Genomic DNA, 24,739 nt, shown 5'->3' with positions numbered 1-24,739 from the left:
GCTACAAACAAACTAAGGTTTTTAAAAGTTTTGTAGGAGGTTTTCTTTTAGTGAATTACACATTATAACATCACACCTTTGATATAACACGTAAGGCGAACAAAAGCACCACACATAATATGTAGGCAGTATTAATGAGGTATTGTTTACCTATAAGGTGAGAAAATGCCACATTTTTCACGTTTTTATTTCATTTTACAAGTAAAATTGCGAGATAGTGATCCTAGAATTTGTTAGCGATTTGGCATGACGAAGAGACACGTAAAGCTGTAAACCTTTCTTGACAGGAGGCTTCTGTAAAGACAACAATGAGGATTAACAAACATACATGACATTTTTTCTTTTGTTTGAAAATTTTTTTTACTGCGTAGTATCAGTTTGTGTCTGACTGGTAATCAGGTTTTTAAGAGTCGGAAACACCGCTCACCTTTCACGCGCGAATGATTCTTCCTTCACACCTAAAATATTGGGTGAATCATTTTCCAAGCACAGTGATAGAGTTAAATTGTCAGGAGCGGTTAATACTGCAATTTTGGTGTGCGCAATGTTACAAGTATATGCGTGCTATTACGTGCGTCTTGGCTAGATTGCAAAATTCATTCATTCATTCATTCATTCATTCATTCATTCATTCATTCATTCATTCATTCATTCATTCATTCATTCATTCATTCATTCATTCATCCTTTCTTTTTTTCTTTCTTTCTTTCATTCATTCATTTTTTCCTTCCTTCCTTCCTTCCTTCCTTCCTTCCTTCCTTCCTTCCTTCCCTCCTTCCTTCCTTCCTTCCTTCATTCATTCAAAAAGCAAATAGAAATTGCTGGAGACAACGTACTGGCCTGAGGAAAAAACACCAACTCGCCCAAAGGTCTTCACATATCCGGTTTCAAAAACGTAATAATTATTATTACGAGTATAATGAGATAGTTGGAAACTTAAATTTCTAGTGCTAGTGTCGATTGAATAAAGCCATTTTTATTTATTTGCTTATTAATGAAAATAAAGTGGCAACGGACTCATAACATTAACACAAGTTTTTTGCCAGGATTTTATCGTTTATTGATCTTGATAAGTTGACTATTTGGATCTGAATTGAAATTGAACAAAGCGTGAGATGATTAATTTTCTGGTCAACAATATTGCCAACCTCTTCAATTCACAAACAAACAAACAAAAGAGGCAAAAGTGAATACAGCAACAGCATTCAATTAAGAACAAAAGATTGTTATAACAATTAAATTTGTCAAGTAGATGTTACTTTACTCCATGATGTGTGACTGTTTTCTGATGTGTTAATTGACAGCTGTATTGTTCACAATGTTCACCCACCCTCGCGTGAATAGAAATAAAAGTTGAACGGACGCGCGTGTGATGACAAATCTTGCAGTCAGTGCTCAAAAGACTAACGACTCGTGTGCTAGCAGTGTTGAAGACAACGATTCAAACGTAAATATGGCTTCTGGAGGACACAAAAGGAAATTTAACGAACTGGAAAGTGGTGAGTGAATTAGCGTTAAAAGTTATACACTCAGGTTTATAAGTGAGATTCGTTTTTCTTTAAATTTCGCCAAGGGCACGTTTAACTTACTGAACGAGTCACCGGTTTCGAAGGGTGCGTTGGAACTGAGTCCTTCCCTGGAATGAAAACCGAAACACCAAAAGATGTAAAGCCATCAGAACTAGGATTGTATGTTGGATTTATGCCTCGGAAATGTTCTTAGATCTCTGAATAGCCTTGATATATTTTAAATGTTTTAATTACATTTCGCTTATTAGATCAAGGGATAGTTACTGGAAATTTTCCCGACCCGAAAATTTGGGGCTCCTCTTCGAATTTAGAATTTTTGTTTTAGAGTTATGAAAACTTTAATTCACAGAAAAAGGATAGGAGGAAAGAGGAGATAAGAGAAAAATACCCGTAAATTTTCTCGTTTTAGCTTTATTCCGCCGTTCGAAAAGCGCCAAATTGAATTTACGTGGTTCTGAAAACTTTCTGTAGCAAGACTAAAAAATTTGCCGTCTTTGTATCAAATGCTGCTCCGTGAGTAATTAAGGTAAGCTTTTGAAACTACAAAAATAATCTGGCTTTAAATGCTCAAAAATGGGAGAGTTCGAATGTCATAACAAATGGTCTAAAGTATTAAAAAAGAGAAACACTAAATCGATTGGAACTAACACGTGCATTTACGTAGAGGCTAACGCAGTTTATTTATTTGTTTCCAAGGTAACATCACAATGCGTCAGAGGCGCCGCCGAACGGCTTTCACTGAAGAACAGCTTGATCGCTTGGAAGAATGCTTCATTGAGGAAAAGTTTCCAGGAATCACCATCAGAGAAGCACTTGCACAGGAACTGAACATTAAAGAGGATAGGATACAGGTAAAAGAGTTTGGTAATTACACAGTAGACAAAAAAATCCGGGGCAAGAAACTGGGTGTGTAAATCCGACTGGAAAATTTATATTTATGGCGCAGCATTGGAAATTGTACTTCTATTCGACAAAAATTTTTAAACCGATAGCAGTAAATACAAGATAAGATTTTGACACATTTTTTATATATCAAAGAAACTTCACGATGTAAGTTGCACTGTCGCAAGGTTAAAAGGTTAGAACCTCGTGATGAGTCTGAAATTAGTTTTTGCCTTCATGTAGGATCCAAAATGGAATAGAAATACATTTTCATTTGTAAAACTGAACCAATTTGGTCATTTGCCTTTGGTCCTATACCACAAGATTAAAGTCTAAAACATAAGCCTAGTGCCCCGCGGAATGAACCAGGATATCATTTTTTCTCGATTAAAACCTGTATCGTCATGTTGAGTAAGAGCTCCTTGAAAATTCTCATCAGCACTAAGAAAGCCATCTTACTCTAGCCAATAAAATGAAGGTTACGAATGCCTTCTCAACTCTTTGTGTTATCTCATGCACTTTACATAAATTTCCAATTCATAAGCTGAGCGATTGTTTTATTTTTGCCAGGTTTGGTTCCAAAACCGCCGCTCAAGATGGCGAAGACGCGAGCTGAAAAACAAACGTCAACGAACTCAAGATGCTACACCCGCCATTCCACCCGCTCCTGTTTTCCCGCCATTTCCGCGCCGACCGGACAGTACAGTAACTTCATGGAGTTTTCCCGCTCCTTTCAGCCCCAGCGCTGCGACATCCTTGGCGCTAAGATGCAAAACTAGTGAACATCAAAGCTGCTCTGTGATTGGTCATTCAGGCGCGCCGTACGGCTCTGTCATGGCAACAGGTTTCCCGAGTCCACTGTCGATGTTGTGCAGTCGTTTGCCGCGAGTGACAAGTCTCCCCTCTTCATGCAGAAGTAGCCACCATTCCTTGGAGGAATATGTGGCAGCCGTTACTTTAGCAACTGGATTTTCAAGGGACGATTAATAATGCTAGACTTACATAAGATGTGCAAAGTTGTCTTTTAAAATTGTTTATTAAGGTTGAACTGTGAAGTGTAAGCATTGTATTTAGTCGTTTTATTCATCCGTAATAAATTGCATTGTTTCATTTACCGTGACCATATCGTTTCTTCTCTGATTATGTTTACAAGGGTCGTTTCTTGTAGGATGAGTTCAAAAATAACAATTACAACAAAAGTTTTCAAGGGGGGCTACTTTCTAAAGATGCTGGTGCTGCTTCGGTAAGGGAAAGTGGAAACGACTATTCGGTTTCATTAAATGGCTAAGGTAAAAAGTTTCTAAAGAAATCGTGTTGCTGCACCGATGGGGAGAAAAAACGAAAGTTAACATATACGTTTGGTTTAACAACAGAGTTGATAATTAAAGGTAAATTGGCCACCGTAAAGAGATTCGAGTGCTAACGTTTCGAGCGTTATAAATTAGCCCTTCGTCAGAGCAAGCACTCGCCAAATCAACTATTTTGATAACACCAAATATTTCGTTTTATCAACTGAGTTGATAAGGCTATTGCGTACGGTAAAGAGATTGGAGGGCTTTACGGCGGCCAAGTTAGCTTGTCGACTCAGTCGATAAGACCAAATATTCGTTTTTAGATATTTTAGCTTCTCGATATATAGTAATGACTAACGTGCGGAACAAAAGAGATCTCTTGGGCAACATTATTACCTATAATACCACAACAATAAATAAATTGTTTTCAGTTTGTTTAGTAAAAACCTCCCGAAACAAAAAATTATGACAGTTCAATAAGCCTTGAGAACTTTAGATGATCTTCTGAAGAAGCGGGAAAGCGGGCAATGAATAACTAAGAACACAATCGTTTCTAAAAAATAACTGCCATAATTTGTCAACAATAACAACGAAGAGTTGTTTGTTTATTATGACCGCCTTTGATATTATGACCTTTGATAAGAGCGGCGCGTGCCAGTTTGATAACTGTAAACTTGTTATCGGCAGCTAACAAAACAATTTGTTTGTCGGCCCGCGCACCGGCTTTGTTGTTCGGTGACTGACCGGTGTCAGGGTATAAATAAGGGTTGCATTCAAGTGGGTTCTTTATCAGTTTGTGTAGCACAGTGTAGCAAGTGCATCAAAGTAGTTGAAATGGAGTGTAACCAGTTTAATTCAGTCGCTGCACTTATGGACGTTCTTGTGCGTTCTGCGCATGCCAGAGGATCACGTATGTCGTTTCCCGAGCCCCCTATCCGTGCACCAGTCTCCAGTAAGCCACTCACCGACTTCTCCATCTGCAGTATCCTGGGTCTAGCAAATGACATCATGCAGTCTTCATCGGGTCCCGGTAAGTTGAACTCTCACATTAGCCTTTCAAAATTAGCGTTTTCAAGCATGTTACTCAAAGGTTAAAACCTAACCTTTTCACACTTTTTATTCGATTTATCGTTCGCCGGCGAACGATAATTTTACTCGCTCGGTACAAGAGGAGAATAGCCTATGTTGGAAAACAAACAACGCCAGATACAACGTTTGATTGAAGAGGTTTCTGGCATTGGCAGGTCTAAAGGAGTACCTTTAACGTTCTAGTAAACTTTGTACTCTCAAGTTACTTAAATGCAAGAAAAAATAGGTTAAAAATGCGACATGTTCATATCTGCCTGTAAAACAAATCATTCATTGCATGCAACCCACATTCTGCCAATTGCAGTGAAATATCGTGCCATAGATGTGGAGGGCAATAAAAGGTTCCCAGCTTAAATTCTCAAGCCACAGCTTGGCAACATAATGCATTTTTCCTAGTTTAAGGACCAAAAAGTGTGGAATATTTGACCTTGTAACCCCACAGGGGGCCAACTATCAATGCAAACACAGAAAGAAATACAAAGGTCTCTCGCTGTTCTTAAAAACAATGTGTTGTTGTTGACAGTTCCTGTCACTATAATGTTACAAAATCAACCCAGAACAAGGCGAACTCAAAAACATGAAAATAAAAAGAAAGTTTAAAGGGTTAAAGTAAACCCGTTTTGGCCTTTCCTGTTCAGTTAACAGACGATGTTGTTATGATACTGTAATCCAGTGTATGAATTTTACGGAATCAATCTTCGTTTGTTTGTTTGTTTGTTTTACAAAAAATAAATTAATCATACTTTTATTAAATCATATTTGCCTTAATGAGTTTCAACGGAAAAAATTCGAAAACATTTACCTAATGGTCAGAGCTATTTCGAACGATTATTGGCATATATATGCGTTGTTTTTGATTGTGTAAGCCCGTGGTGCTGTTACGTTTGTATCTTAGTTTATAGACAGCCCAGAGGCTTGCAGCAGCGTGATTCAAAACCTAATTAGGTCATTGCCATGATTGCCATGATTATTTCCTGCCCGCTAATTTCAATATAAAGAGCAGAATTCTTTCAGACAACGAGGATTGAGAAAATTAGTCCAATTCAAATGAATTATAATGACGTTTTTGTTTTCCCTTGCAGAATGTCACAGTGATACCAGCCCGTCATTATCACCTTACTCCGACTGCGCAAGTCCTCGTCCCAGCCACAGAGAAACCAGCCCATTGTTGACTCCTTATTCTGGCATAACAAGTTCCAGCAGCGATTGTGACAGCGAGCCCGATCAAGTATCGACTCATCCCGAGCAGGCACCGAGGAAGAGGCGACAACGCACGATCTTCTCGCGGAACGAAGTGTTGGAGCTGGAAGAAGCGTTCATACGGCGGCCATATTTGACAGCTTACGATTACGAGGAACTGGGACAGAGACTTGGGATCCCGATCAAAAGTGTAAAGGTGAGTTTCTGCGTAACGTTTTCTCGTCATTTAGAATTAAAAACGGTCAACGTAAAATATTGATTTGGCTGCAGTTCAAAACACAACAAAACAATCAGCCCGCGACATATAGTTTTTTCAGTGGCCCATTTCCTGGAGCGTACAACTAACAACTGGCGGCCATTTTTTCTTTTCTTATATATATCATATTTCTGATGCAGACGGAACTTAAGTAATCTGAAACCTGTCTAAAAATACACCGGCCTGTGAAAAAGCCGTAAAACAGGCTTAGTGTTGAAGTTGCACTCTCCGGGCTATGGGCTCCTGACCGATTGAGAATAATAGAAATCAACCAACTTATGCGAAACTAACATGACACTGACGTGCATTGCAAAATTCTCTAACATAATTTCCTTGCCTGTTTCGCAAATGCTGTGGCGAAAAGGAGAAACTAAATGTTGTTTCTCATAATTTTCCTTCATGCGTATAAGATGCATGGCTTTCATACCAATGTACTGACTGAGAATGTAATGTCTTAGCCCTGTTCTATTCTACTCTACCATTGATTTTTGTCATTATTCCACTGTTAAACTGTAAATAATACATGATAGAGTGAGCCCATTATTTAAAAGCCTTGTGGTTTCTCATGGGCTTCCTTGCCACCTTTATTTTATCATTTTTACGCCGCTTCTAATAAATTTCATTTATAGCCGCAAAAATAAACTTGAAACTTGACGTACTAAAGATATCTTGCAAAAACACATTTTGTTTTTTGTTACATTCCAAATGGACTGTTTCATGTTTGATTCATTTTGAACTGATTTTGTACAAACTACGGAGCTCTGGGTCTAATTAAATTGATTGAGATATCTTATTGGGATTTGCTGGTTGAATACTGTGATTTTATGTCAGGTTCAATTATGTTCTTGTTGATTCGATAAGCAAATTAATTAATACGTTTTGTTTTCCTTTTTCAGTATTGGTTTCAGAACCGACGAGCCAAGTCAAGAAAATTAGAAAGAAAGATGGCTTCCGTCTGTCAGACAAACCCGCCAAACCAGTTTGGGCCTCCTGTTAGCACAGAGCCACATACAAGAAGACTGCAGTTTCTGAGCAGATCCCCTCACTCAGACCACTCGAAGCAAGCTGAATGCATCTCCTATCCACTGGTGGAAGAGAGCTCAAAGGATCAGCAATACAGCAGACCGATCAGACCAGCCAGACATCACTCATCAGTCCAGTCAAACCAGTTTAGAGGCGATCATTTCTCTCTTATGTTCCACCCGGACCAGTTTAAGATCAGACCTACTGAGCCCGCAAGACTAACACACAGGCGCGCTTCATTTAGATTTCAGCCATATTAAATGTATGAAAATGTATGCAAGGTGCTTGTAATTGTTCTAGTTTAGGTAGAACTTTTCAATGAAGAGATAACTCACATGTAAGATAGTGTAACAAAGATTGCTCGCTTGTATATTAATGGCAGTTTTAGACAAACGCAGGCTAAAAGAGAAAAGAGGAAAATAGAAAATAGCTTTCATTTTTAGCTCGTCTGATATTTAAATGTACCTTATAGCTTACTAAAATAATTGCTATTATATTCAGAAAGAAATGTAAGTTACCGCACGGCAAAAACAGAAATTTTAAGTGTTTATTGTGCAAAAGCGACGACAGATTTAATTGATTATGTAAATAAAAAAGTTTTGTTGTCAAATGAAGTTGGCTCTTGTGTTTCTTTGTATGAACCAAATAATCCAAATCGTAATCAAATTTTAGGACCCCCTTCCCCCAACACGAGCATTTTTTTACGCCCACTTCAAGATGCCTATTAGTTCTGTCCACTAATTGTAATTTTTATAGCGCTCCATGTAGACGTTTAAACGGGCGTTTGACCCAACTGAGACGTAGCTAGCAGGATACGTAACCCACTCATATTCTCACCATATGCCCAGTCATCGTACACCTATGATCCCACGTGCTTCTAAAGATGAGCAAAACAACTTCATCAGTCGGTGACTGTTGAACTTTTATGATACCATCTCAATTTATCGCGCCTTTCGCATTCAAATTAGATGTTAACTTCGCCCTTCAACATAAGCTTTTGCTCGGACTAAAAAAAGGGTTTTGAAGTTTGACCCCACGAATTATAGTTATGAACCCTAGTGCCTACCGACTGTTAACGGAGTTAAACCAAAAGTTAGCGAAGATCATCTCAAAATTTCAGAATTTCACCAATGATAGCTCGACTCACAACACTTTTTGAGATAACCCAAATTCTCATAGTGCATGCTTACGATATAGCATGATAAAGTTTATAGAAATGACTGAATTCATTATGCAGTAAAACTCTCGGGGAATCCATTTCAACAATCTTTCCTGAATCAAGAACCATGACTCGATCATAGTTCATTACAGCAGCCAAGCGATGGGCGATGGTCAGAACTGTACAATGTCTCATCTCTCCTTCAATTATCGTTTGAATCAGCTCATCTGTTTTACCGTCCACGCTTGACGTAGCCTCGTCCATTACAATGATCTTTCGCCCAAACAACAAAGCGCGCGCAAAGCAAAGCAACTGTCGCTCACCTACGCTGAAATTGGCACCGTGCTCTGTCACGTGACAAAAGAGCTGGCCTGGTCTGTTCTCCAAGTTAAATTTCAATTGAACTCTTTCTAGAATGTTCCACAATTCGTCATCTGTAAACTTGTCCGATGGATCCAGACTCCGACGAAGGGTGTCGTTGAAAAGAAAAGGATGTTGTGGAATAACTGCGACTGCGGATCTAGCATCCTGTATGTTGAGTTGTCCCACAGAAATTCCATCTATGGTGATTTCGCCTTCAGTAATGGGAGGCATTCGTAGTAGGCAAGAGAGAAGCGATGATTTTCCAGCTCCAGTGCGTCCAACAATTGCTATTTTCTCTCCAGGAAGGATATTAAAGCTTACGTCCCTTAAGACAGTTGGTCCGCCTTGGTAGTAGCACAAAGACACATCTTTGAACGTTACAGAGCCCTCCCCAGGCCACCCATCAAGGGTTTGTTTTGTTATTTCGTAGCCAGGTTCAGGGTCAAGTTGAGCGTATGTCAAGACTCGTTCAACAGAGGTCATGTGATTTTCTGCCTCGCCAACCGCTTGCAGCATCCACTGTACTGTGGAAATGAGCTGGAGGCAATAACTAATTGATAAACCAGATAGAGCTGAAAGAAAAAAATGGTAAAGAGGAAAAATGAATAAATAATGAAATTCAAATGAATTTCACATATTTCTCTTACAAAAATGAAAAATTAACTCAATGAATAAGAATGATACCGGCTGTGGAACATTTTCCAAAACATGAAAAGAAAATGTCGTTTGCGAGGAGCATATCATTGACCACATTGTTTTCGTTCTTCCCTTAATGAACATAGTCACAGGCTTTTACAGTTTTCAGGGAATAATATGGGGAGCACCTTTGAAAAATGGTAAAACAGCGTTTTAACGGAAAAAAGATGGCAGATTTCAGCTACCACTTTATGACGTCGTACAATTCTCCTTGATAGGAGACAGGAAGCGGGAGAAATTTTAAACGGTGAGCAATTTTCCTACGCTTATTTATGAAGGGGAGAAAAAGAAGTACTTGTAGAGATACCCCCGAAGTCCAAACGGAATTTCCGAAAAATATGTGACTTTTTGTTCATGTTTCACCGAGATTTCCAGAATTTTCTCGCAAAAGACCTCAGTTTTCTGGTTGTAACCCATGGAAATTCATTTTCCACTAACGCCTTTAGCATTTTTCACCATTTCGCGGCCTTTAATTAATCTTTCCCTAAGAAGAAGTATTAACTCCATTTAAAGAATTCATTCTATCATCCCGTTAATACCCACCACTTAGGCTCCTTCAGGAAAATCAATTTTGTTCCACAAAGAAGCCATACAAACCTGCATCGCTTGAGAGAAAAATCGCGACAACGGTAACTATGGTAACAAGAGCTGAGCTGAGGATGTCAAGGCGAACACCAACCCACTTAAGAGAAGCTCTGTAAGAGAGCAAAGCTTTGTTGTTCCGATCTTGATAACTAAAACAAAGAAAAAAGGGGCTCAAGTTTGTGCTGTTCAAGTTAACGTTTTCATTCGTTACAACTGAGCTTAAATTTCGAAAACAATTTTTTCAAATTTCCTTCGTGAAATCCGTAAAAGATTGCCGGCTCAATAGCTTCCATTTGAATGGTCGTGCACAGTCCAGGATTTCGTTCATGCAGTGGATCAAAGGTAATGACCACCTTGTACATCACACTAAAATGGCCTGTTTTGTTATAACAAGGACGAGATAGCTTCCACGCATATATGGCTGATATGGCCAACTTTACGCATGCGTGAGGAACTTGGCGTACTGCGGGGCTAGTATATTGTGCTAATGTGCTCTCGCGGTCGATAGATTTTATCAAAATACCACAGAAAAGTAGACTGATAACTTAATGGTCATACTTTACAATTCCTTTTTTAAGTTAAAAGTTTGAAGATATAAGAGCAAGAGTGTCAAATTCGTGAACATAAAATACGTAATTGTGTTCGACGTAGAAAGAACGCACCCTTAATTGCGTTTGGAGTCGAGATTGTATAGGACAATCAACGAATGGATGGATTTTGGGGCGCGTATCTAGCATTCCCCTCAGAGTTTTCAGGGGCGGATGATATCATCACCAACTTGGCAAAGGAGAGAAAGCCTGGGATCGAGATAATCGAACGCACCCTTTAATCTCCAATTATTACTAGTATTGAACTACCCTAAAAGAGTTAAACGAAACGAGTAGTACCACTTCTTCTAACATCTACACAAATGCGCGGAATTAAGTGACTAATGAATTAACAATATTATTTCAAACCTGTACAACCGTTCGATGAATTGCTCCTGTCTCTTAAACACGCGCACAGCAGTAACACCTTGAATGGTATCAGCCACGTGCGCACAAACAGGGCTGCAAGTGATCGCCTCGATTCTCTTAATCTCACGTGCCGCCCTTATTTGACGCCTACAAAAGTACAGCGACAGAATCGTGAAAGGTACACTTGCTCCAATGACCCAGAAATTTGCAATGGAGATCAGGACTAAGATGCTCATAGTGAACATGACATATTGAACAGCTTCCAGGAGGGCATACGGTAGCACTTCATCCATGCAACCAACATCTTTGGCAAATCTGTTCAAGATGCGACCCGCGGGATTTACATCAAAGAAACGAACAGGAGCTTTCAACAGTGCTGTAGTCATTGCCTCGTGTAGCTCTGAAGAGCAGTGGATGAATCCGTGGATTGAGAGAAACGAGCGACAGAGGGCAGACACAAAGCAGGTGACAGCCAGGCCAACGTAGACATAAGCGTTCAATGGATCCTGTTGATCTCTCCAGGACAGGTTTGTCCAACGCGCAAGCCAAAAACTGGAGGCTAACAACGCTCCTGTATATATTAAAAAGAACTCAATTTTAGCGAATGTAGAAAGGACAACCTTGATCGATGGGTTATCACAAAAGGAGGAAAATCCTATCTTCTTATGCATGCAAATGATCTCTAGCAATCTTTGGAAGTCATCGGGTGATCTTCGGTAAATTTCGGTCGTTTCTCGAAAATGATAGTGTCTCTCATTTGACGGTTTAGAAAGCACATAGTTATAGCTTTGCACTCCCAAGGATTGATGAAGATCATCTGCATACTTCCGAAGATCATCCGACGACCTCCGAGAATTCATGTTCAGTTGTACACATTTCTGAGGATCACTTAACTGCTTACTTGAAACATTTTAAGTTGAAAAATTTTTAAGTCCTTAAAAAACTTAAGGACGGTGCCTAAGTTTGCTACTGCTTATGCGTTCTATGCATCTCGAGGTACTCGGGTTTCCTATGGGTGGTGCCTGCTAATACAGGGACATTTTTGCGCGGTTTTAAACTATGCGGAGAAAGCAGAACTCATTAAGTGCTCTTGGTATCCAAAAAGAAAATTGGGGGTAACCATGCATTTTTCAGAGACAATAAAGCTTCAATTTGGAAAAATAAAACGCCCTACATTGCTTTATATTTTACTGTTTTTTTAGAATAATTGTTGCTTAATTATCTCTAAAAAAATGCGTGGTTACCCCCAATTTTCTGTTTGGATTTCAATTGCCCTTGCCCTGCTTTCAACCACACAGAAATACTGTTTTATTAGTAAGCACCGTCCTTAAACGGAGTAAGTGTAGAGGTTTAAGAGTTATTAGGTATTATTGGTAAGGATACGAAGCCCCGGAAAAGACACTCAAGGTCTTGATCAGTGATATCATCAGCTACCCACCCGTCCCAGACAATCGCGCAAATTTACTCACCTTCAGGCAAAAGAAGCAAAAACATCATTAAAATCATGAGAAACTTCGAGATACCGTACTTGAAGTACCTCCAGTAAGTCAAGTAAGAGACAGAGCCTGTCATGCGATCTTCGTCCACAGTCTCCACGCCGCCAGAATCACCAGATTCAATACCTTGGTCCAGCCAAGCTGTTGGAGTATTTGAAAAGCTTCCTTGGTCTTCTGTAACAGTAAATTTTGAGCCAGTAATATCACGAAATTTCCCTGATTCACATAGCTCTTTGAACGTTCCTTCAGACATTTTGCCTTCCTTGCTCATGAAGAGAACCAAATCTGCCTTTTGAAGGCAAAAGGGATCATGAGTAATCATCACACGAATTGTATCCGACAAAACATCACAAATGCATCTATGAAATATTTCCTTTGAAACTTTAATATCTAAAGCGCTTAGAGGATCATCCAACAGGTAGATATCAGCATCGGAGTAAACAGCGCGTGCCAAATTAACCCGAGCCCGCTGACCACCACTCAAACTGACACCGCGTTCTCCAACATGAGTATTGTCACCGCTTGGAAATGCAACAAGGTCTTCTTTCAATGAACAAACTTCGATGACCCTTTCAAAAGCGCTGTGGTTGTACTCCTTCCCAAAGAGAATATTCTGGCGGATTGTTCCTGAAAATACCCAGGGTGTCTGGCTTACGTATGCGATGCGACCTTGATAAGCAATTTGTCCCGAGGTGGGAAGTATTTCACCAATGATTGTGTGAAGTAGGGACGTTTTGCCGCCACCCACTGGACCAGTGATTGCGATGAGTTGGCTGTTAGAGATGAATAATTCGTGTGACCGTTCCCATGAATAGTATTTCCCTTCGCTGAAACAGAGAAAAGGTTTGCCTTGATGGCTGCCATGACTTGTCGGGGAAAGTTCCTCACGGCTTAGTATCAACTGAGACTCGTTCTTCAACGTGCAGCTATTTGGGCACTCTTCACTCGAATCTGAATTTGAGTGCAATGAACCATATTGTTCCTCGTTGGCATTCGGCATTCCTCCACATTGTGGTTCCTTTTCTAGTTTCCCGGTGGTGCATTTTGTGGGGATATCAGCGAAGTCCAATTTTGAGTACAATGAACCATTTCCTTCTGTAAAAGATCCCCAAAAGCTTTCGCTGCCGTTCTCTACAAGTAGAAACGACTCCATTCTTTCAAGTGTGGTCATGGCTTGAAACAAAGAGCGCATCTCAAAGGCAAACATGACCGTAACAGGCTTATGCAGAACGCCAAGAAGTGCCAGAGTAGTGAAGACATTCTGGGCTGTAAGGAGATTCCCACTTAATAACAACGGAAATAAAGAAATGAAGCTTGATAAAATTGGGTAGAAGGAATATCCAGAGGCGTAGCCTGCCAATATTGCTCCATTCTTGAATACAAGGTTGAGCTCGGACCTGAAACAGATATAGACAAAATGTCACAAAATTTACACCACAAGTCCGTCTTGATGACAGGTCGAGAAATGAGGAAACCATTTGTAAAGGCGGATGGGGGCTCGCAAGAAGCTGACGAAGGTGTAACGCCTGAAACGTCAGCACTTAAATATATTTACCGTGGCTAAATTGCCTTTATTTGTCAACTTTGTTGATAAACCAAGCATTCGTACCTACAATCTTGGACAGATTAAAATAAAAAATTACCCCCCCCCCCCCCCCCCTCCATCCCCTGCCCCAAAATCGATGATGATTTCGCGCGCAAAGCAAAACGCGCCATTTTTCCATCATTGAAATGGGGGGAAGGGGTGGGGGGAGGGGTAGTCTTAATTTTTCATTTGATCTCTCCAAGATTGTAGCTTGTACCCGAGCTCGTACTCAGGCTCCTTAGATCATTGGTCAGCAGTTGGTCAACTGGACGTGGAGAGACCAGCCGCTGACCAAACAGCCTAAAAACTCGAACAGAATTTCAATTTTTTGATTGACTGACTCGTAACGTCTTGCATTGTTTCACCACAGATAACCTGCGGTAATTAAATTCCAGTTCCCCAGAGTCTCTCCTAAAGAGCCTGAGGACTCTGGGTACGAGATTGTCTCTAGGCGAGGAACCGCCGACAAAAAGCTTCACGACTCTGGGTACGAGATTGACGGATTTCGCATTGCGCAGTCATGCACTGTTGTTTCTCTCATTGGCTCCTCTTTGTCATTGCAGAATATATTTTTAATAATCGATGCAAAAACGATTTTATTACTATCGTCTGAAACAAGTAATTTGTCCTAAATAATGGAATCGTGCCACGATTAAATGAGAGAAGGAATATTTTCAAGGTACTGTCGGGTACATCCTCGGAGACCCATAGGCAGTTAGTCTGGAGGAAGAGATTTTCGTGGGCGAAAGTTCATTGTAAGAACAGGAGAGCCCCTTGGCAATTACTCTTACCGAAACAGTTCCAAAAGCATTTTAATTCAACGCTATTGATTTGCCAGAAAAATTTTCTGGCAAATCAAAAGCGGGGAATTCAAATGCTTCTGGAACTGTTTCGGTAAGAGTAATTGCCCAGGGGCTCTCCTGTTCTTACAATGAGCTTTCGCCCACGAAAATCCCTGCTACCCGACTAACTGCCCCTGGGTCTCCGAGGATGTGTCGCCTACTGTCGTTATGTGGGCGTGACTGAAATTAATTTACAAGCAATAATAGAAAAGAAAAAAGTCTCAGTTTATTGTTGTAAGAACATCGAGACTTCGTGTGATTTTATTCCCGGAATACGTACCTCCTTATACCGGAAACCAGATCCCGAAAGCACCATTCCCAAGCGTTCATTTTCAGGACACGTATACCGGATATGACGTCATAGATTAGCCGCAGCCTCTTGTCAGTCAAAGTCGTGACTTTTTCCTGGAGCATTTTGAAAACCTTTTGGCAGAAATACCATAGTTTTTGAAAGAGAAAAGGTTGATAATGTTAGAAAGAATAATTAAGTTTGTAACGCTTATAGCACGGTTTTGTTTCTCTTGTTCTAAAGAACTTGAAAACAAGTAGAGATCCGTGACACAAAACCAATTTCATCAAAGAAAGATGAAGATAACCTATAGCTATGCAGCATTGAACACAATAATTTTTAGCCGGCACACAAGGTACGTGAGCTGTTATTTTAGAAATCATAAAATCTGTGTTTAGACCCCCTTGAAATAAATAAATAAATAAATAAATAAATAAATAAATAAATAAATAAATAAATAAATAAATAAATAAATAAATAAGTAAACAAATAAACAAATAAATAAAGTAAACCAGTAGGGAAGAATAGATAGTTCAGTTATGAATATTAAGGCTAAATGTCATGACGTATCATTGTATTGAAACAAGAAATGGCATTGCAGTTTTTAAAAGGGAGATAAAAGTTTTGTTTAGTTGGTGGTATAAAGTGTCTCCCAGATTTGTGATTAGAAATATGCTCGTCCCGTCCATTAATCCCAAAACCACTCTGCACTATGTTAGTACCCCTCTTGCGACCTGAGCCTCAATAAAACTTTTAAGGTAAATAAACAACACATAAGATTTCAAAACCTTTCCCAGCAACGTCTGGTAAGCGATAAGAACAATGCAAAAGATTACTCCACCAAGCGTCTGCCATCCGACAAGTTTGCAAAAAAGGAACAAGACCACAAATATCTCCACTGGGGCGAGCAGCGAATCGTGACAGACGATGGCTTTATGCACCGGAATCAAATCTTTTGATATCAAGTTTACCACGTAACCTGATGATTTCTCTGCAAGGACATGATGCTTTGTTGCCATGATCTACAAATTGAAGGATATATCGCGTAATTAGAAACTTTATTCGCCAACAGATTTGCTGCGGCAAAAAGTTCGCGGTGTGCGACCATTTGGTTCTCGTCCATAATTTTACAAAGTGAAACATAGACAAACGTGGAATCAGCTCCACTTTAAACCCAAAACTTGAGGGAATTTCCGAACACTTAAGCTTTTTATGTGTGATTTCCTTCAAACATAAGTACTGTTAGCAACAAGTTTTGTAATTTTCGACATAAAATACGCTCTATTACGGTACCTGTTGCATTGTAACATACAAACTTTGGAACTTGGAACTTTATTTTACGTGGCACTCCGACTTAGCTAAAAGCTACTTTACTGGAAGCCCACCAATAAACAGAATAAAATTACAAAAACAAAAAGAAAGATAAAAATTAGCTAACAATCTAAAATCTAAAAATTTAAAAATCTAAAACGGCTAGGAAACCTTATCATTCATGTATCAATACATGTGTAATTACAAATTAAAATTTACAATTTTAAAAGCTAATTACGATAATAACAATTTTAAAATGCTTCATGACGAATACTTCTTAAAAATTCCCTTGTGCCGGCCACTGGCGCGAATCGAGTCGGGCAGCGCATTCCATGTCCGAAAAGACCTAAGACCATGCTTGGTGCTTCTTACTTTGAGCAATGAGAGCATGTTTGTGCCCCTTAAGTTATATTTTGTGTCCTTTACTTTGAGTAGGTTTGCAATGGGGGTCGGTGCCCTCTCCTGGAAGCAACTAACTATTTATTGTGATCAACATGTCCTGGATACGACGTCCCTCTAGTGTGCTAAGCAAATTAATCCAACTTAGCAATCTATCGTAAGAGTTATTCTTATCCTTATATACAAGTCTAAGGGCGCGTTCGTTTACTCTCTCCAATTTCTTGGTGTTCCTGGCTCCACAATGGTGCCATATCTGGCTACAATAATCGAAATGCGGTAAAATGAAGGCACGATATAGTGCTTCCTTGGTTTTGCAAGGTAGAACATTCTTAAGCCTATTTAAGGCATTAACTTGTCCTCTGACCCTTGGGCAGATAGATGCGATATGAGAATCGAATTTTAACTTATTATCTAATGTTACGCCTAGTAGCTGTATCTCACTGGAAACAGGTATGAGCTTTTCTTCGCATTTTATATCAAAATCGTAAGCCGTGTTTCCCAGCACTAGAGGCTGATATTTATCCGGATAAACGTTTCTATGGTTACAACTTTAAAAGTTTCAATGCGCTGGAAGCAGGGAAAAAGTACTCGATACATGAAATAGGAGGTACTTCTATACTCGACTTAAGCCAATCATCTACTAACATGTTACATTTTATTGTTCCTTACTGTTGAAAGAACCTATTACGGGGAATAAACTGGTTCACTCCAACAAATGGAGAAACGTCTTCTTCAGTGACTCTTCTTATACTTTATAGGACTTGTACGAAGTCAGCTCACTACTGCTTTACACTCAATTCTGCGCTAAACTAAAAAGCACCCATTTTTATACTGACTAGACAACCACCTGCTCAACGCAAATTAAATCTTACGGAAGCCTTCTATGATTGGGTACAAGGAGCTTATTTGCATCCTTGCCTTCGATGTATTAGCTGAGCCCAAAACGTTTTCCTAGTAAAAGTTCATCATGAAGCTTGGGTTGTCCAGTCAATACAAAACAGGGAAACCAATATAAAAATTACAAAGTTCAGACTTGTACAGTAAGGTTTCACAAAAATAATCTGAAAAGCACTAAAAGTTGTTGTTTAAAATTTATAGAAGTAGTCGATCCGTTGAAGGTGTTACCCTTCTTTATCGAAAACGATTGGTTAAACGTTTCCATAAATTAAATGAGTACGTGGTCAACAAAATCTGGAGCTCAAATTGTATATTCAGTACGTTGTTGATAGCAGAATTACAACAATGAATATTTATCTTCATAATCACAGTATTTACTTTTAAAACACCTTAAAATTACAGATATTGTTATTTAGATATATTCATCTTTTAAATGAACATCAACTACCATAAATTCGGTAAAAAAAAACCCAAGAAAATTTACTAAAAATGATTAAAAACAAGAGCAATAGTTATTTCCTGAAAGGACCGACGAAAGGTCAAGTTGAATAAAAACTCACCAAAGTAAGGTAAACAACGTGTTATTTGTGGGAAACTTAATTAAACATATCTTTGTGATTGAAAATGTTTCTGCGGAAACGAACGCCTGCTCATACCGAATCCATGACAAGAGAATTTATACGCATTAATCACATATTAAGAACAACTAGGTCGAACTACAAGACGAGACTAGAAATTGATTAGTATTATCTCTAGAGAGCTGCGAAACGAAGGAAATGAGTCAACTGGTGTTTTTCTTTGATATTTTCCAAACCGAAATATAATTTGTAATAAGTCCCAACACCAATTAAAATTCCTTTAACTATTTTAACCCAAAATAATTGCGTTGTAAATATTTTTCATCATTGACAATTTTTATCATCTAACATTACACCAATCAGTATTCACCTACCTTTTTATAAAGCAGCCCGATCAAGGAGGCCTTGACTTGGATCGAAATGACAAAATGCGCATAATCACAGTGATGAACCGCAAATACTTGTACAAAAGAACTGATGCAAAGAATCGCTGAATATAGACAAAGAATGCCCAGGTCCGAGTCGGACGATTTAGCAGTCATTTCTTCCAGAAGAAAGCTAAGCACAACGGGCTGAATAAGTCTACAAAACGATGCTGTTACAGCCAGAAGAACACTTACAGCCATCAATTTTCTGTCCGTAGCTCTCAGCAAAGAGCGCCACAAACGCGGCCTCGATCCACGTTCTCTTTGTATTTTCATTTCATTTTGCCATTCACCTTCTAATTTCTCCGTCAAATATCTTGTTCCTTCACATTCCAATGACCTTAAGTCGTTCTCTTCCAATGGCCGTTCGTTCCCCGTTTGAATTATTTCCGTTAAAAAGCCAAATACTAATCCACTTAAAAATGTTTTCTCTGCTTGTTGTTCGCCCAGCTTCGTGTAAGTGTAATTATTGGAAATGCAGCAACCCATGATTGGCTTCTTTTTTTATCGGCTCCTGGTGTGTTTTATATCTTTACGTCCTTGAATTAACCAAACCCTCAGACATGCTGCTATGGCTATACATCTGGTCTTCATTCTGGCGGATTCTTCCCTATAAAAGGGAAAGAAAACTGATTTAACATAAGGTACTTGCTCGAACCTACACGTGACTTTTTCAATTTAGCATCCTACACGTGTTTTTGAAATTGTCAAGCTTGCCCGAGGGAAAATTATTCGAAGAAATAAATTGTTACCATGGAAAATTAGTATTGTATGATTATATTTTCAATAACTTTAGTTTATGAATGAACAGGGACACCCAAAGGTTTATTTCGGAGGACGTCTGTTCCAAAGCACGATGAAGGTATATGAAAGGGTTGTCTTTTCTTTTGGACCTCGGAAGGGGGGGAAGAGGGGGCGGAGCTTTTTCGTATAAAGCTCGATGAATTCGAAAAGTATACGTGTATGTGGCCATGCCACTCAATTGAAAGACACCTATTTTAGAACTTTTGCGAAACTTAGCTTGCACACAATGAGGATTCAGTTTAACGATTCTACTGAACAGGATATATATAGTAACTCTAACCTTACCATGAATTATATGCCCCACGACCCGTAACCAATATACTTGCTAATGTATGCAGTATTGTCGAAGAGACTACATAGTTTGACAAGACACGTCTATAGCACAAGACATGTCTAATTGGAACTGAGATTCTATAAAATGCCAGAATTCAGGCGACAAACCAAATAAATCATGGTTTTTAACTTCGTTGCTCTGAATTGAGCAGTTTTATTTGAATTTAGAGTCAGTAGAATCACCTCAGGCCAGCAATGACCTGAGAAGAAAATTGACAGTTAGACAATGAGTTTCGCGCGGATAGAGTCCGCTTAAATGTTTAGTGTCTTTAAAATCCTAAAGACTAAAATGCCAAGGGAGGCTTGAGTCTTTCATTTCTCAGACCGACACTTAAATCTCAAGCGGACTCTACACGCCCAAACTCTATGTTTAATTGTCAATTTTCTTCCCTTCTCGAGCTTGAATTTAATTTACACGTACCTTTTCATACTCCATTTCTGTATACATATATATGCCACCTATCTTAATTTCTCCACACTTACCAATCATGGATGACATGGAGTAGTCGAAACGTCGTCGTGTAACGTTTTTATCGTTAAATTTCCTTTTTAAATATTATTTACTTAATATAATTTATGTCATAAAGGAATATTACATCTTTTTATACACTTGGCTGGTTACATTTACATGTTGGCGCTTACTGAATATGATTTAATTATTTGAGGCGCCAAAAGTAAAATAAAAAAAAGAAAATTTGAAACCTTAGTGCTCGTTTAAACCTTCCATTAAAATCCGATCGAGGAATTGCTAAAATATTAATAAAATTATAAACTAATATATAATGGGTTGCAACTTCATCTCGTGTCCCAGAAGCCATCCTGTGCACGACTTCATCTCTTTGTAGAAAGAGCTCGTATATATCAAGCAGTCTACTGCAACTAAGTGGCATGAAAGGGAGAGAAAGTTTTGGAGATTAAGTCGCGGCAGAGTCAGTCAAACAGTATATACCCGTTTCGCGCGTATAATGCAAACTCGAAATTCAGTGCCCAATAGTTTGTTGGCACGTTTGTTCAGTTGTTGGACTGAATGCACCGGCCGGCGCAAGATCATGAATACGATGTGGTATCTTCTGTAAACCAGATTTTTCTTGGAGTGTGTAAACTATTTGTAATGATTTTGTTTGCTGCGGCGAGTATTATCATTAAGCTCCATTAGACTTACCCCATGATCCTTTCTTAATTTTAAGCCCATTGTCGTGAAGTCTAGTCTGGCGGAAAACGTACGCACTACGACGATAGTCCCTTAACTTTCTTATGACTAGTAAGGACAGCGGAACACGCGAGCGAGCGCGCGGTGACGCGACACGCGGCAGGCAATTTTCGCGTGCGCCGCCGAGCGTGTTTCGCTCGCCATATCATCGCCAAGAAAAAATAAGAGACTACGTCGTAGTCTAAAAATTCTTTGCTCTTGATAACATAATGAAGATCCCTGGCTTTGATATGACATTCCTCATGACCTCAGCTTGGGGATATTCACTTTCGATTTTTCTAATAAAATTAAAATCTTAACACATTTTAGCGTTGCATAATGACCTTTTCGACACTTTGAGAGACGGTACTGATGCCTCGGTCTGAATTCCAACTGTATATATGGACATCGGGCCTTTTTCGTATGTGCGCCACGGCGGTGGAATGCCTCATCAGTGGAGCTGAAAACTAGCCCCCCCCCCCCCCCCCCCCCTCCCCCTGTTGAAACATTCAAGAAACAACTCAAAAAATTTCTTTTAAAGCGGGTATTTTATTGAATTATCTCATTATGGGGTTCAAGATTTGAGGTATTTTGACGCTCTTAGTTTACATATTTTTAAACAGTGTAAAGCGTTCTCGGCCGTTGTCTTGGCGAAAGCGCTGTATAAGTTTTTAAATTATGAAATTATTATTATTATTATTATTATTATTATTAATTGCAAATTTTCATCTTGACTTAACGTTTCCATGGAAATGAGATTTTGACTTTTTTTCTAGAATTTTTATCTTTTTGTGAGAAATCTTCAGTTTATTCTCATAACTGTTAAAGCCCATAAACTAGGTTCATTTATTCACCAGGCTTAGAACACTCATTCATATTGAAATCTCAGCAGTATGCAGGATGTTTGTCACATGAACTAAGTTTAATGGCCTTAGCTCCCATGAGTCTGCTGTAGCTCAGTGGTAGAACATCCAAACTTTAAGTAATCAGATGGTCAAAGGTTTGACTCCTGTTGTAGTTTAATCCTTAAAATACCTGAACACTTAAATACAAAATATTTAAAATCATACATGCAGAAATTTTTAACAAATAATACAATTGTATGAAATATAACATTTCCAATGATTACAGTTCATGCAGTTAGTGATGTGTTCACTAGAAAGGGGCCTAGGCAAAGACAAAGACTCAGTACACTTGAGATCATCACATAGAGGGTTCCACAGTTTTGCCCCATGGTAAGTAAAAGGCAGGTCTATTGCAGGGATGAGGGGTAAGGGGTGAGGGGTGAATATATATATATATTTTTTTTGCATGGATTGTGCAAAGATCCCCACAGCACTGCCCATAAACAGATGTTTTGAAGTGTTAAGGTGCATGCGTCTAGTGGTACCTGACAAGCTTGAGCTCGTGAAACCAACAATTTGTACATCATTGATCCACAAAAAATAGAACACACCATACCCCACAACCCCACCCCCTACCCTTCAACCCTACCCCCTAACCTTCTTTACACCTCTTTCAACAAATCAGAATACACCTTTCATCTCCTTGCATTTAGTGAGTGAGTGAGTGACATTTATTTACTGTCCTCTTCAGTTTAGAACTGCACTCACGAAGAAGGTCCCTTTTGCATCACAAAAAGGCTCTGTATTCTCAGTAGTAAGTGTAAATGTTTTCATATCATCAAGAATTTGAAACCCCTCGGTGGTTAAGGTTTCTTCAATAAACTGCTTGCTTAGTGGGAAGCAATAAAACTTTTCTTGGCCAACCATGTAAAATGACTCCCCAAGGACACCATACAAGACGATATACCCGCCAGGCTTTAGGTATCTCTTCAATTTAGCGATTGCATGACGATAGCCTTCGTTAGACGTCACGCAAGCTTCAAGACACAGACTTGTTGTCACGACATCAAACATGGCCGACTGGGAACTCAAAGTAGAAGGCCATTGCACTGGGTTTTCCCATCCGATATCACACGGTAAAATATGGCTTATCTTCTTTCTCAATTCAGATTCTCGAATAGCAACTCCTTCATCCTTCTTCCCCTCTAAATTCTTCACAACGAACTGGAAAAACGGCGACCAGTCATGCGCATCAGCTGAATTTTGCAACCATTCTTCCACCTCTTGTCGATTTTTCGCAGTGTATTCGGCAAAGACGATTTCATCGGTGTAAGGCGCGGCAGAGATGAGGTCGTAAACTACAGGCCCACCGCCAAAAACCAGAACCCGCAGGTTTTTCTTGGCCATTTTGGACCAAAATTCATGGAAGCATCTTAAAGAGAATTCGTAGAATGTTTCAACATTACCGCCTTCTGCCTTGCAATACGAATTTAAGTAAGCTTTGGAGTCGAAGTGATCATGGTGGTCTTCGCCAAATCGAACGAGGTCCATGAGCATAACCCAGGCAAGCGTTTGCTTATAGCGTTTACCGAGAAGTCACTGAAAAAATGAAAAAACTCAAAGGAAAACAAGACGTCGTCATCCGTTGACTCCAAAGCACGCAACTATGCTTGTTGATTCGTATCGAGTTCCGAATTGACCCCGACCGACCCCGAAATCGTCCCGACCACGAAAATAACCCGATGTGCTCCCTATTTTTTCTACGCATACTCGACTCCGAGTAGTCAATGATCCTCGAATATTTTTCTGAGCATAATGGTGGCTGCTTCACTGCGGAATGGTAATAGTTCTCTCCTCCATAATTAGAACAACGCCGCGTTTTAACGTCAGTAATTAGGTAACCATGCAAATAATCTAAAAAAAAAAAAAGAGCTCTGCTGATTTCATGGTCAGGGAAATATATTTTTCCAATATTTCGAAAGGCACGGCCTTTCTTCTTCACGAAAATGTTGCTAAATCAGCCTAATACCCTGAAGGCACGGTCTTTCTTTTTCAGGGTATTTTAGCCTTGCTCTCTTTTTAAGATTATTTGTTCTACAGTTTGTTGCTGATTAGAACCTTTACTACAGGATCCGGTACTTTTCCTTTTGTCGCGGTGGTTTTCTAAACGGAGTTTCTAGTAATTAGGTGGTTGACACCGGTTTCCAGCTCTTTTACTTTGATGGATCAATATTACCACTCTTTATAAGTTCAAACCACAATAATAGTACAAACAAACCCCTAATCATTGGCGAACAAGTCACAAATTTTCGAAAATTTAAGGTGGCTCTGAACATCTTTGATGGCATGTCACAGTACTCAACTTCTATTTTTAAGACCCGAAGGAGGCGCTTATTGGAGGATTTACGGCGAAATTGCTCGAATATAAAATACTGTTAGTCCAAGAAATAGTCAATCTGGTTTCCAGAATCCTTGTTATCATTGTCTCGTGAAACGGGAACGCGGACTCTGGGGACGGGATAAAGAAATTATTCGGAGTGAGAATGCGCAATGGAATCACTTTAAATTGACCAAAAGCATTAACCTTAAAGGGAGATATTTTCTTCAGGTAACAAACCGACACCCTTCCTCACAGTCGTTAAATATTTCAAGCGTAATATATGGAATTTATCGGTATATTTTTATAATATTTTCTTACAGACAACAATTGCGCATG

The 24,739-nt window shown here is 39.3% G+C and overlaps 4 protein-coding genes across 6 annotated transcripts; 2 read left to right on the top strand and 2 right to left on the bottom strand.

Annotated features, from left to right (window-relative positions):
* Positions 1 to 1,240: 1,240 nt before the first annotated feature.
* On the top strand, positions 1,241 to 3,412 carry LOC146478849 (uncharacterized). 2 transcript variants are annotated; one of them, XM_085111523.1, is made up of 3 exons: positions 1,241 to 1,496; positions 2,226 to 2,380; positions 2,982 to 3,412. In XM_085111523.1, exons 1-3 carry the CDS (start codon positions 1,373 to 1,375, stop codon positions 3,396 to 3,398), a joined length of 696 nt encoding a protein of 231 aa, XP_084967649.1. In that variant the 5' UTR covers positions 1,241 to 1,372; the 3' UTR covers positions 3,399 to 3,412. The 2 variants fall into 2 exon arrangements, with proteins under 2 accessions (XP_084967649.1, XP_084967648.1); XM_085111522.1 differs by having other exon boundaries at positions 1,241 to 1,499.
* Positions 3,413 to 4,394: 982 nt separating this feature from the next.
* LOC146478848 (uncharacterized) lies at positions 4,395 to 7,571 on the top strand. The gene is made up of 3 exons (XM_085111593.1): positions 4,395 to 4,733; positions 5,875 to 6,188; positions 7,145 to 7,571. The coding sequence occupies exons 1-3, from the start codon at positions 4,538 to 4,540 to the stop codon at positions 7,529 to 7,531; spliced, it is 897 nt and encodes a 298-aa protein (XP_084967719.1). The 5' UTR covers positions 4,395 to 4,537; the 3' UTR covers positions 7,532 to 7,571.
* Positions 7,572 to 7,819: 248 nt separating this feature from the next.
* Positions 7,820 to 21,218, bottom strand: LOC146478847 (ATP-binding cassette sub-family C member 4-like). 2 transcript variants are annotated; one of them, XM_085111571.1, is made up of 8 exons: positions 21,152 to 21,218; positions 18,802 to 19,462; positions 16,031 to 16,264; positions 15,234 to 15,376; positions 12,500 to 13,923; positions 11,031 to 11,601; positions 10,087 to 10,223; positions 7,820 to 9,365 (listed from the first exon to the last, which is right to left on the bottom strand). In XM_085111571.1, the coding sequence occupies exons 2-8, from the start codon at positions 19,339 to 19,341 to the stop codon at positions 8,458 to 8,460; spliced, it is 3,957 nt and encodes a 1,318-aa protein (XP_084967697.1). In that variant the 5' UTR covers positions 19,342 to 19,462; positions 21,152 to 21,218; the 3' UTR covers positions 7,820 to 8,457. The 2 variants fall into 2 exon arrangements, with proteins under 2 accessions (XP_084967697.1, XP_084967698.1); XM_085111572.1 differs by lacking the exon at positions 21,152 to 21,218 and adding an exon at positions 20,411 to 20,523.
* Positions 21,219 to 22,176: 958 nt separating this feature from the next.
* LOC146478846 (indolethylamine N-methyltransferase-like) lies at positions 22,177 to 23,675 on the bottom strand. Its single transcript, XM_085111521.1, has one exon. It carries the CDS (start codon positions 23,578 to 23,580, stop codon positions 22,771 to 22,773), a length of 810 nt encoding a protein of 269 aa, XP_084967647.1. The 5' UTR covers positions 23,581 to 23,675; the 3' UTR covers positions 22,177 to 22,770.
* Positions 23,676 to 24,739: the final 1,064 nt, after the last annotated feature.

Source organism: Pavona decussata, unplaced genomic scaffold, assembly GCF_977016875.1.
Source record: "Pavona decussata unplaced genomic scaffold, jaPavDecu1.1 SCAFFOLD_62, whole genome shotgun sequence".
NCBI lineage: Eukaryota > Metazoa > Cnidaria > Anthozoa > Scleractinia > Agariciidae > Pavona > Pavona decussata.
The sequence above is the reverse complement of the archived record's forward strand: the minus strand, read 5'-3'. Positions and strand labels throughout refer to the sequence as shown.

Excerpts from the sequence above, each read along its gene's own strand:
- LOC146478849 (XM_085111522.1), top strand. The coding sequence starts at position 1,373 with ATGACAAATCTTGCAGTCAGTGCTCAAAAGACTAACGACTCGTGTGCT. Across the intron at positions 1,500-2,225 it reads ATTTAACGAACTGGAAAGTG|GTAACATCACAATGCGTCAG; the intron begins GTGAGTGAATTA and ends TTTGTTTCCAAG. Across the intron at positions 2,381-2,981 it reads TTAAAGAGGATAGGATACAG|GTTTGGTTCCAAAACCGCCG; the intron begins GTAAAAGAGTTT and ends TATTTTTGCCAG.
- LOC146478848 (XM_085111593.1), top strand. The coding sequence starts at position 4,538 with ATGGAGTGTAACCAGTTTAATTCAGTCGCTGCACTTATGGACGTTCTT. Across the intron at positions 4,734-5,874 it reads GCAGTCTTCATCGGGTCCCG|AATGTCACAGTGATACCAGC; the intron begins GTAAGTTGAACT and ends TTTCCCTTGCAG. Across the intron at positions 6,189-7,144 it reads TCCCGATCAAAAGTGTAAAG|TATTGGTTTCAGAACCGACG; the intron begins GTGAGTTTCTGC and ends TTCCTTTTTCAG.
- LOC146478847 (XM_085111571.1), bottom strand. The coding sequence starts at position 19,341 with ATGGGTTGCTGCATTTCCAATAATTACACTTACACGAAGCTGGGCGAA. Across the intron at positions 11,602-12,499 it reads TTTGCTTCTTTTGCCTGAAG|GAGCGTTGTTAGCCTCCAGT; the intron begins GTGAGTAAATTT and ends TAATATATACAG. Across the intron at positions 9,366-10,086 it reads TTTTCTCTCAAGCGATGCAG|CTCTATCTGGTTTATCAATT; the intron begins GTTTGTATGGCT and ends TTTTTCTTTCAG.
- LOC146478846 (XM_085111521.1), bottom strand. The coding sequence starts at position 23,580 with ATGCTCATGGACCTCGTTCGATTTGGCGAAGACCACCATGATCACTTC.